Source organism: Engystomops pustulosus, chromosome 1 (genome assembly GCF_040894005.1).
Source record: "Engystomops pustulosus chromosome 1, aEngPut4.maternal, whole genome shotgun sequence".
Classification (NCBI taxonomy): domain Eukaryota; kingdom Metazoa; phylum Chordata; class Amphibia; order Anura; family Leptodactylidae; genus Engystomops; species Engystomops pustulosus.
Genome location: NC_092411.1, coordinates 269,768,097 through 269,780,873, shown reverse-complemented (window position 1 = coordinate 269,780,873; position 12,777 = coordinate 269,768,097). Strand labels below are relative to the sequence as shown.

Below are 12,777 nucleotides of genomic sequence, written 5' to 3'. Positions count from 1 at the left end.
TCTTACCCATTAGCTACTTATCCTGCGGATAGGAGATAATGTGAAAACTTGGAACTACCCCTTTAACCAAGGATCTTTATAAAATGCAGCACATAAGTCATAACCTGGCTCTAGGCAGAGGATCCTATGATCTCAGATACTGGATGTCTTCCTCTTACCTTGTCGTCTGGAGTGGGAGAATACATTTTTTCTTCTAGCGGATGCTTTGAGAAGTCATAAGGATAACTAACAACCAAGTCGCCTCCATGAAGACTTCCGGACATAACAAACGGGACATTCCTCATCCACTTCATGACCGCTTTTGTCTCTGGAGCCACCTACAAGACATAGAGAGGAGGATAAGGGCAGGTTAGAAGTCATGGGATGAAGATGAGTCAGATCCATATTATACTTAGAGGGGTTGTTCACTTTTAATAAATAATTGACATTGTTTGTGTGATGAAAAGTTATAGAATTTTCCATTTTAATTTCTGTAACAATTCCTCGTGGATATAGGAAGCTTCACTATTTACTTCCTGTGGATAAATACTAGTCCCAGGTCATGTGATGTCACACAGGTGCACGGCTCCTTATATCCCTGGTCATGTGATGTCACACAGGTGCACGGCTCGTTATATCCCTGGTCATGTGATGTCACACAGGTGCACGGCTCGTTATATCCCTGGTCATGTGATGTCCCACAGGTGCACGGCTCGTTGTATCCCTGGTCATGTGATGTCACACAGGTGCACGGCTCGTTATTTCCCTGGTCATGTGATGTCCCACAGGTGCACGGCTCATTGTATCCCTGGTCATGTGATGTCACACAGGTGCAGGCCTCGTTATACCCCTGGTTCACTATGTAACACCGCTCTGATTACTCTCTGTGATATAACAAGCCGTGACTGTGGGAATCTTCTTATATTTCTTATCCATGACCTCCTTCCTTCTAAAATCAACTTTTAAAATGATACCAATGAAGAGCCTGAATGGCTTCTGCAGATGTTACCAGATTCCTCCATGCTGTAGCTTCACAGGCTGTCTCCACCTCCACCTCTGCTCCTTCATTACTTCCCCCTGCTCCCTCTGCATGCTGTAATCTCACACACTGGGAGGGGAGAAGTGCACTGTACTGTGTAAAAGCCTGTGAAGCTACAGCATGGAGGGTCTCAGGTTACACCCCCCATAGCCATTCAGCTTTCATTAGAATAATTTTCAAAGTTGATTTTAGAAGGAAGGAGGACGTGGATAAAAATTTGAAGAAAATACCACAGTCACAGTGCTCGGATCTATGAGTAATGTCCCTGGTTTATCAGGATGGATTTTAATGGTGGATTTCCTTTAAAACTGATTTTAATATATTTTATCTGCGAGTAATTCAAAGTCCATATGTATGTATGTATGTATAATCTATGGATCATAGATTGTCAGCTCATGCGAGCAGGGCCCTCATTTCTATTGTTTCATCCCAAGATATTATTGCTTTGTTATGGACTGATATGACAAGCTCTGTGCAGCGCTGCATAATCTGTGTGCGCTATAAATAAAGTCTTTATTATTATTGCTATGAGTTACTTTGTCGGCTTAGGATCTGTACATCGCTGCAGCATATGAAGGCGCTATATAAAGAAAGCCTTATTGTTATTATGCAAGGACTGGGAACACATTGCACATTCCCTGGAAGACAGCGACCCCTGGTGTCTGGCCCAACCATTCTGTATTATAGAGCAACAGCGACATCTTGTGGTCAAAACTTATATTGCACTGGTTAAAGAAGTTGTAAAAAAAAAAAACTAAATTAATCAATATTAGACTAAAATAAAACTTCCTCTATTTTTCCTGACAAAGCAATGAGCAGGGTGCAGGAAGATTAGATCGGATATGTGGTCTAGCCTCTGCTGCCCATCTGCATGTATAAAGGCTGTACAGAATATTCATTGATTCATTATCACAAAGTCCATTAGTGATCTCAGATTTACTGGCATCTAAATGGTTTTTCTTCTTCTAAGATTTAGAAGGAATTACCAGTAAACATTTTCGTTGTCTGCTCTTATATTTTTAGTAGCTGGTTCCTATGGATTTATCTGCTGGATAAAAGAAAATGTGTTCCCATCTCAAAATCCTTAGGTAGAAACATAACCCTATGAAATATGTATATATATTCCTAGAAGTAAGAGGACAACTTCATTCATTTATATAATTCAGCACACAGCAATGTCATTTCCATAGTCAGAGTAATACGTACTACAGAACTCAGTGACTTACAATGGAGCAATGTTTTGGGATGCCACCTATGTCACATGCTAGATCATATACAGTCACCTGTAAGAGCCTTTATTATAGAGTGGAGGACAATCACATCACCTGAGAGCAGGTTAGAAAGGCCTGTCTATATATATATATATATATATATGAAAGGTCTGTCTATATATATATATATATATATATGAAAGGTCTGTCTATATATATATATGACTATATATGACTATATATATGACTATATATATATGACTGTATCCACATTTTGGGCTGTGGTGTAATGTAGCAATATAGAAAATTGCAACCTATACAGTCACTGAAAGATCCAGCAATTGAAAACTGTTAAAGTGCAACTCCAATGTTATAATGACTTTTACTGAATTGTCATATGTGATTCACTCTTTTAAAACAAACAGAGCGATGCCCATATTGTGCTTCTCGTCCTTTTCTTTCGAGAGTTATGGCATTTTCTGTTATGAAGCTACTTGTCAGAAATCCTCCTCAGCAGCAGTGAAGTGGGCAGAGTCTAAACTCTTCTTGTATCTGCCCTGAGTCACATTTATGCTGCCCATATCTCCCATAAAGCCTTGTGTTTTATCATTAATTAATTCAGCAGTTAATGCAGTAATGTCCCACTGAACACCTCATAGTGTATATACAGGAATATATGGTGAGCAGCCTGGCAACTTTCAGTACATAGAGGAACATTAAGAATGTAATAAGTAGTAGAAACCAGCAGTGAAACTGTCACATGAAGTGTATATGGTTTGATATGTGTGTACTAAAGGATAACAGCTTCTCTAATGTGCAGATAATGTAGGGAGAGCAGAAGGTTGGGGGGAAGGGCTGCAGAAGAGTGTATGGCACAGAGTGAGGTGCATAGAGAGATGAAGTTCTGCAAAATCACAGACCAGGATGGAGCGACTGATAGGGAACAGGGGAGATCTTGTACCTCACTATTCTGTGTAGGAGACTTCTGCTTCCACAGCACTGGACACACTCAGCTCTATTACTCTTCTCATCTGCACACAGAGAACACTGTCCCATGACCTCCACCTCCAACCTACAGAGTGAGCAGCAACCCCTGCTCTCCATGAAACCATCCTCTATGGAATCACAGCACAAATCAGCACAGTTGGAAGACCCAGCTAGTGCAGGATTAGGCTAAACTGAAGAGGATAGCAAAGAAATGGCTGCACATAAGTAATCCAGATAAAAGACAAAGATGTTCTATATCCCAAGAACTATTGATTTGTGAAATAAATATCAAGATCTTTCATGTACTTGACCCACTACTTCACTCATGGCTTTCCACTCAATTTAGCTTCATGGGACTACATCATTTTCTTTTACAGGATCTTCAACACAATCTTCGATTAAATACCATTCCCCCTATCAAGACTTCAGAAAACTCCATCTCTTACTCATAGTCTCCTCCATGGTATGAGCTGAAGCCCTGCTCCTCATCCACTCTCACACGACTCATGCTTGGATACATACATCACTCGGATGCTCGGAATCCGACCAGCTTGTGGTCCGTTTTTCACGGAGTGCCAACAGCATTAGTAATATTTGCAATTGTTGCAATTGCTTTTTGCAGTTTGGACTTCGGGAAATTTGGACTATCTCAACGTGTACTAACTAGCTTAGTGTAACATCTCTCAAATCTTGTGTTTTACTCTCAGTACTTCATTTGTAACCTGGCCCCCTTTTGTGTCTTGAAAGTTTGGAAGTGTGAGTTTTTTCATAATCTCTGTTGCCAAGTGTGAGTCTGGGTCTAAAGCCACTTAACATGGGCAGCACGGTGGCTCAGTGGTTAGCATTACAGCTGTGCAGCGCTGGGGACCTGGGTTCAAGTCCCAGGGTCAACATCTGCAAAGAGTTGTATGTTCTCTCCGTGTTTGCTTGGGTTTCCTCCAGGTCCTCAGGTTTACTCCCCCACTCCAAAACATACTGGTAGGTTGATAAGATTGTGAGCCTCATGGGGACAGGGACCGATTTGGGATAGGGACTGATTTTGCAAGCTCCGTGTGCACTATATAATAAAGGAATTTTTATTATTAGAATCCCCCAATACCATCAGCAGGGACCCGTCACCTACATCGGGAGAGCCACACGGGAACCTTGTTACCACACAGCGCCCCTTTTGCTTCACTCTGCCTACCCTGACGGGTATAGATGAGGACTGTGCTATTGTGACATCTGCTAGAATACAACTGATCCAGCCACTCCAATCCTAGTATCCAGCTGCCCCAACATACTGTTGCCCTAGATCAGTGATTTTCAACCTTTTTTGAGCCGCGGCACACTTTTTATACTTAGAAAATCCTGGGGCACACCACCAACCAAAATAGCACAAAATGACACTAAAACAGTCATATTATACATATAGTTAATAATATAGATTCTAAATTTGTTTTACTCAGTGTGAAACCTGGGCCTGTTTGGATAAACACAAAAGGGATATCCTGGCAGGAATGGTGGAAAGACACACACAAAGCTCTTCCTCAACAGTTCTCAGTTTCTCTCTGTTTTTAGTATATGGTGCTGATTATTATGTGGCTCATATACTGCAATATAAAGGGGTACAATGAGAAGTACTATGGCCATGAGGCCAGAGTACAAGTGCCAGCTCATATACTCAGCATATGAGCTGGTGCTTGTAGTACTCCAGCCTCATGACTATAGTATTTCTCATTTTACATTTCTCATTGTTATATGCAGTATACTGCTGGAGTACTACAAGTACCAGCTCATATGCTGAGTATTCTGCCAACAGTTCATATACTCAGGCAAAAGCTCATATAGTCAGCATTATTGGTGGGCATTACCTTGGCGGTGGGCAAATGCGAGAGTCTCTCCGCTCTCAGGACGATGCGCCGGCCTTGGTGACGTCATTTTGTCCCGCAAGGTTCAAAGCTTGCGCATGTGTTATTGTACATGTCTCCTACATTGTAAGAAGCCGAGACTGCGTATTGCCGGGAAACAAAACACAGGGGGCACCATAGTTTGGGGAACTTTCCTCGCGGCACACCCGACCATGTGTCGCGGCACACTAGTGTGCCACGGCACACTGGTTGAAAATCACTGCCCTAGATGTTGCACATCCACCTCTCAAGGCTTCCCAATATCCACCATCTACGCGCCCCTGGTTTATCAGGATGGATTCTGATGGTAGATTTCCCGCATCCTTGTGATCCAGGACGTTGCTTTTATTAAGTAGAAGTAACTGAAGTGATGCATTAACTCCATTGTAAGAAGTTTTCCCCGCGGAGGAGATGACAGTTTAGTGGAGAGCGGACGCAGTAATTGTTTCCTTCCCTCTGAATAATCTCCATAATTGCTTTTACTGTTCACACAAATGGATTTCATACCTTGCCGAAGAATATAAGGAGTGAATCTCATTACGCACAAATCTGAACGTATTATAACTTCCCCATAACTTGAGATGAACATAAATGAGATGAAGACAACGAATACTGAGCTCGGCGTCAGAGGCAGCACATCAGTGACGGGATCAGATGAGATGGAGCCATATGTGGTAATTGTATATATCACCTATGTCATATCCCGGCTGTATATCATCATCGTGTAATCAATTTATGGATATCATTCATTTCTCTATATAGGTTTATAGCCAGTACGTCACCAAAGTGATGAAACTCAGACTAAAAAGTGATAAAACGATGACTACAATACATGCATCGACCACTAGAGGGAGCTAAATGCTTCTACTGAACGACAATATAGCACAGTCTACAGTAGGCATAACAGCTCCCTCTAGTGGTGATTGTAAACAGTTAAAAATGTTTCATGTTTTCATTCGGCAGCTGCTGTCACGAGCTTCGCATTGAAAACATTCCTTTCTGTCCTTAAGGTAACAAAGAATGTGAATATGTACATTAGAATAGTAAAGTTGAAGTTCACAGAAAATTTGAAGTGTGCCATTATTCACCTGCTATCCCATACATTATGTAGATGACAAAAAGCATACCAGAGAATGGTCTGATTGGCTTAAAGGGAACCTGTCATCAGGAAAATCATGGCCGCAGTTCTCATTTAAACTTCCCCCTCCCCTGGGACTTACCACACACAGCTGGCAGGGAGCCAGGTTATGACAAAAAATGATTAAAAAGCACAGAAATTATTCAGATGCACGACAAAGGCAAGGCAACATGCCAGATGCTATTAGAACCTGTCATCATGTAAAGATGACCTTCCTGATGACAGGTTCCCTTTCAATACCCAACGTGTAACCATTTTGGTACTCACTGGAGACAACCATATCCCAAAATATGCCCCTAATTCAATATTTTTACATTGAAATGAATTGTATTCAGATATAATTAGGCAATGATTGGAATCAGTCTTTATTCTATGCTTAAAGTGAATTACTAATCCGCCTGCATGACTGGGGTTTAGGGTCCTAAAAATGTTAATTTCACTCCTGCTTGTTTCCTCCTGTTCTCTCCTCTTCGCCCGATGTCCACCAGGTGTCGCTGCTGCACCGAGGTCCGCCGAGGTTCGCCATAGTTCACCAACCTATTCCTGGTGTATGTAAGCGCGCGTCAAGCAACACTTTTTTTTTTTAATTACCGCGTTTTTTTTCCGAATCTGACGAGTTTTACGACGGCCACGCCCCCGATTTCCGTTGCATGCATGCCTGCCGACGCCGATGCGCCACAATCCGATAGCGTGCGCCAAAATCCCGGGGCAATTTGGCGCAAACCGATAATTTTCGGGAAACCCGGCGAAAAAGAGCGATTCAGACCCATAGTAAATGTGCCCCATAACATCACTGCACATGCTCTGGATACTCAGCTGGGCCAATTCCATCCGACCCACAGCTACATTCAACCCAGATTTCTCTTCAATGCAGCAACTGGCTACGGTGAAATGAATATATTTGGTACCCGATACTCCAGCTGTATAAAGTCATGAGGGGGTTAAGTGGTACAAAACTGTAAAACAGGTTTCCCTTTCATCCATAATTCAATAATTAAATGTAATGCAATACTGTAAAAAATAATTCATATACATTGATATAAAAATGTAGATAACATAAAAAAGAATGTATAAACCTAAACCAGTAAAAAAATGAAATGTATAAGAATATGTATAAAGAGCATAAAACGATAAAGTATAAAATATTCTGGATAAAACGATAATCCTTCATACCTTACCCCACCAGTACGACTCAGGGATCGGCATATGATCGACTCGCGCAGAACGAACTTTCATAATCTTATGCACCTCTGAAGTCAAGTCCGGGAAATTTCTATTGAGGTCGATGTTCTGTGCGGTCATCCGGCCATTTGTCCATCCATTGTAGCCGGCTCCCTGTGAGATGAAGGCGATAGATATAGATTACAGAGATAGAAAAATACACACAGTGATGTCACAGTACAGAGATAATACATACAGTGATGTCACAGTACAGGGATAATACACACAGTGATGTCACAGTACAGGGATAATACACACAGTAATGTCACAGTACAGGGATAATACACACAGTGATGTCACAGTACAGAGATAATACATACAGTGATGTCACAGTAGAGGAATCATACACACAGGGATTTCACAGTACAGAGATAATACACACAGTGATGTCACAGTACAGGGATATTGCACACAGTGATGTCACAGTACATGGATAATACACACAGTGATGTCACAGTACAGGGATAATACACACAGTGATGTCACAGTACAGGGATAATACACACAGTGATGTCACAGTACAGGGATACTACACAGTGATGTCACAGTACAGGGATAATACACACAGTGATGTCACAGTACAGGGATAATACACACAGTGATGTCACAGTACAGGGATACTACACAGTGATGTCACAGTACAGGGATAATGCACACAGTGATGTCACAGTACAGGGATAATACACACAGTGATGTCATAGTACAGGGATAATACACACAGTGATGTCACAGTACAGGAATACTACACAGTGATGTCACAGTACAGGGATAATGCACACAGTGATGTCCCAGTACAGGGATAATGCACACAGTGATGTCACAGTACAGGGATAATACACACAGTGATGTCACAGTACAGGGATAATATACACAGTGATGTCACAGTACAGGGGATAATACACACAGTGATGTCACAGTACAGAGATAATACACACAGTGATGTCACAGTACAGGGATAATACACACAGTGATGTCACAGTACAGGGATAATACACACTGTGATGTCACAGTACAGGGATAATACACACAGTGATGTCACAGTACAGGGATAATACACACAGTGATGTCACAGTACAGGGATAATACACACAGTGATGTCACAGTACAGGGATAATACACACAGTGATGTCACAGTACAGGGATAATGCACACAGTGATGTCACAGTACAGGGATAATACACACAGTGATGTCACAGTACAGGGATAATACACAAGAGTAAAGAAGTTGGGTCTGTGACCATTGGAGTTTCCAGCCATAATGAATATTACATTTACCTCCTCTGATGCCAGCTCGTAGCCGTCTGGGTTCATGGAGGGCAGGAGGTGGATCCTGGTGTTGTTGATTAACGTCTGGATTCTGGGATTTCCAAGAAGATATTCCGAGCACAAATACTGCGCCAGATATATCAGCAGCTCTCTCCCCACCACTTCATTGCCGTGCATGTTACCGATGTATCTAAACTCTGGCCTCACTATAAAAGAAAGGATAGATTATTTGTGTCATTCGCCGTACGATTATATACTGTGAAAACTCTTCAGGAAAACACCAAATATTCTAATAAGTCTTCCAGAGGCGATGGTTCTCTCAAGGACTAGAATTTATATACATGTAGAAATTCTCTCTAGTTATTTTTCCCTTCATTTCTACAGACAGGGGGACATTAAAGGCTATACAAAAGGGGCTATTATAATGACCCATTTTCCATGAATATTGCCTACTGTGGGGGCACTATGACTATTGGCTATTTTTGTGGCACTATGACTAATGGGTACTGTGGGGGCACTTTGACTATTGGCTATTTTGGTGGCACAGTGACTAATGACTACTGTGGGGGCACTTTGGCTATTGGCTATGTTGGGGGCACTGTGCCTGATGGCTACTGTGACTATTGGCTATTGTGGTGGCACTGTGACTAATGACTACTGTGGGGGCACTTTGTCTATTGGCTATGTTGGGGGCACTGTGACTGATGGCTACTGTGGGGGCACTATGACTATTGGCTATTTTGGGGGCACAGTGACTAATGACTACTGTGGGAGCACTTTGTCTATTGGCTATGTTGGGGGCACTGTGACTGATGGCTACTGTGGGGGCACTTTGACTATTGGCTATTTTGGGGGCACAGTGACTAATGACTACTGTGGGAGCACTTTGACTATTGGCTATTTTGGGGGCACAGTGACGTATGACTACTGTGGGAGCACTTTGACTATTGGCTATTTTGGGGGCACAGTGACTAATGACTACTGTGTTGGCACTTTGACTATTGGCTATTTTGGGGGCACAGTGACTAATGACTACTGTGGGGGCACTATGACTATTGGCTATTTTGGGGGCACAGTGACTAATGACTACTGTGGGAGCACTTTGACTATTGGCTATTTTGGGGGCACAGTGACTAATGACTACTGTGGGAGAACTTTGACTATTGGCTATTTGGGGGCACAGTGACTAATGACTACTGTGGGAGCACTTTGACTATTGGCTATTTTGGGGGCACAGTGACTTATGAATACTTTGGGGGCACTTTGACTATTGGCTATTTTGGGGGCACAGTGACGTATGACTACTGTGGGGGCACTTTGACTATTGGCTATTTTGGGGGCACAGTGACTAATGACTACTGTGGGGGCACTATGACTATTGGCTATTTTGGGGGCACAGTGACGTATGACTACTGTGGGGGCACTATGACTATTGGCTATTTTGGGGGCACGGTGACTAATGGCTACTGTGGAGGCACTATGACTATTGTGGTGGCACTGTGACTAATGGCTACTGTGGGGCACTATGACTATTGGCTCATGTGGGAGAATTGTGACTTTTGGCTGCTATGAGGACACTGTGAGTATTTGAGGCACTGACACTATTGGCTACAGGGGGGCACTGTGACTCTAGATCGCAATTACAGTGCAGTATGTACATGACAGCTATGTAGATAGAGTCAGTACTCACGTAATTCATGCTGTCCTGGATTGGTGGAAAACTCAATAACAAACAGGTCTTTCCCTTCAAAGCTTCTCCCGATGCTGTAGGTCTTGGCTATATGGGAACACTTGGCTGCGGTCTTCTTCAGGATGGTCACCATCTGCCTGTAGCTGTGGTGGTTGAAGCTTATGAAGGTGGACGGGCCTTGAGGAGTAAGGTCTTCAGGTGTGACCTCTACATTGACTGCAAGAAGCAGAAAGAAATATTAACCAGCAAAACTGACATCAGCGGTCATCTAATTCCTTGACCTCTGACTACACAGAGCCTGTTTAAAAATAATCCCAGTCTCTTTCTGTCTGTCTTTTTCTTTCTGTCTCTTTCTGTCTGTATCTTTGTCTGTCAGTCTGTCTCTGTCTGTCTGTCTCTGTCTGTCTGTCTCTGACTGCCTGTCTGTCTGTCTCTGTCTGTCTGTCTCTGTTTGTCTCTTTCTGTCTGTCTCTGTCTTTCTGTCTGTCTCTGTCTGTCTCTGTCTTTCTGTCTCTGTCTGTCTATCAATCGATATTTATCCAGAAAGGGTTATTCCTGTTTTCCCACATGAATAATATCTGATCTGAAGCTTTCTTTAGCATCTGCTACCATACAGTTGATGATGCGATTTGAGACATATAGGATGTACCGCCCCAATGTGACTTATCTCCACCCCCTATGACACCTTAGGTTATTTTTATGCAACATTCAAAGATATTTCTCTGTGTAATGCTGAATTTCCCAGAATATAGAAGGACATCATTGTGTTGGGGTCACTGTCCTGGATATCAGGCTGGTGCTGATGTGTGGCCCTAAATCCTCCAGACAGGATCCCTTTAACTGATCCAGAATTGGAATTTACATTTAGACATTCCGCCACATGAATGTGAAGGTGAATGTGTTAATCTGTGTAACAGAGGCCCCACCATAAAATCTTTAATACTGAGGTCTAGACACTGGCGAGCGCAGATGCCAATAGAAAGGGTGTGAGCGGATACTTCACCGAGCCGGAAACTTTCCAGGAAAAATGTTAGAAAGTAGGAAATCCACAGAAGACCAGAAATCCTCGCTAAAGAATTTCTCACTCAGATTATTTTTTACTTGTATATCACCAACACATTGGGGGTCCGATTTGCGTTTTCCCGACGTGTTACCCGAATATTTCCGATTTGCGCCGATTTTCCCTGTATTGCCCCGGGATTTTGGAGCACGCGATCGGATTGTGGCGCATCGGCATGCGCGTGACGGAAATCGGGGGGCGTGGCCGAGCAAAAACCCGACGTATTCGGAAAAACCGCCGCATTTAAAAATGGAAAATGTGTCGCTTGGGACGCGCTTACCTTCACTTGGTCCGGGTCGGTGAATTTCAGGGCATCCGGATGCTTTTCAGCGCAGCAGCGCCACTTGGTGGGCGGCAGAGGAACTACCTTGATGAATCCCGGCCGGACCCGAATCCACCGCAGAGAACGCGCCACTGGATCGCGAACGGACCGGGTAAGTAAATCTGCCCCATTCTGTGGTACAGTATACAGATTGTGGTCCCTCACATCAGGGATGGACGACTTGCAGGGTGCGACTAAAGAATCACAGACCCCAGGACATAAGATTTGTGACGACTCCCATGACACAGGCCCCAAGATATGTTTTCCCTTTCTCCCCCCCAGAGTATTAATAATGCATCAATTATGACAAGTCAGCTTAGATATGTAAGGTGTGCGCCTATATGGTGGCAGCTTAGATACAGCGGCTTATTTCTATGTAAGGCGTGCGCCTATATGATGGCAGCTTAGATACAGCTACTCATTTATATGTAAGTTATGTGCCTATATGATGGCAGCTTAGATAGAGCATCTCAGTTCTACGTAAGGTGTGTGCCTATATGATGGCAGCTTAGATACAGCATCTCAGTTCTACATAAGGTGTGTGCTTATATTATGGCAGCTTAGATACAGCAGCTCAGTTCTATGTAAGTTGTGTGCCTATATGATGACAGCTTAGATAGAACATCTCAGTTCTACGTAAGGTGTGTGCTTATATTATGGCAGCTTAGATACAGCATCTCAGTTCTCTGTAAATTGTGCGTCTATATGATGGCAGCTTAGATACAGCATCTAAGTTCTGTGTAAGGTGTGCGCCTATATGATGGCAGGTTAGATACAGCATCTCAGTTTTACATAAGGTGTATGACTAAATTATGGCAGTTTAGATACAGCAGCTCAGTTCTATGTAAGGTGTGCATCTATATTATGGCAGCTTAGATACAGCAGCTCAAATCTATGTATAGTAGATACCTCTTAATTACAGATTATATACCAGTTGTACAATGTGAGAAGTGATTACGCTCCAATTACATCCAG

At 42.8% G+C, this 12,777-nt stretch overlaps 1 protein-coding gene across 1 annotated transcript in view; it reads right to left on the bottom strand.

The window, feature by feature from the left end:
* Nucleotides 1–12,777, bottom strand: part of CPZ (carboxypeptidase Z) — a 41,470-nt gene that overhangs the window by 19,723 nt on the left and 8,970 nt on the right. Inside the window, exons 4-7 of the mRNA XM_072126147.1 lie at nt 10,421–10,636; nt 8,740–8,936; nt 7,417–7,578; nt 159–317 (exon numbers count right to left, since the gene is read on the bottom strand). Coding sequence (XP_071982248.1) covers nt 159–317; nt 7,417–7,578; nt 8,740–8,936; nt 10,421–10,636 — 734 coding nt within the window. The remainder of the gene's footprint in view (nt 1–158; nt 318–7,416; nt 7,579–8,739; nt 8,937–10,420; nt 10,637–12,777) is intronic.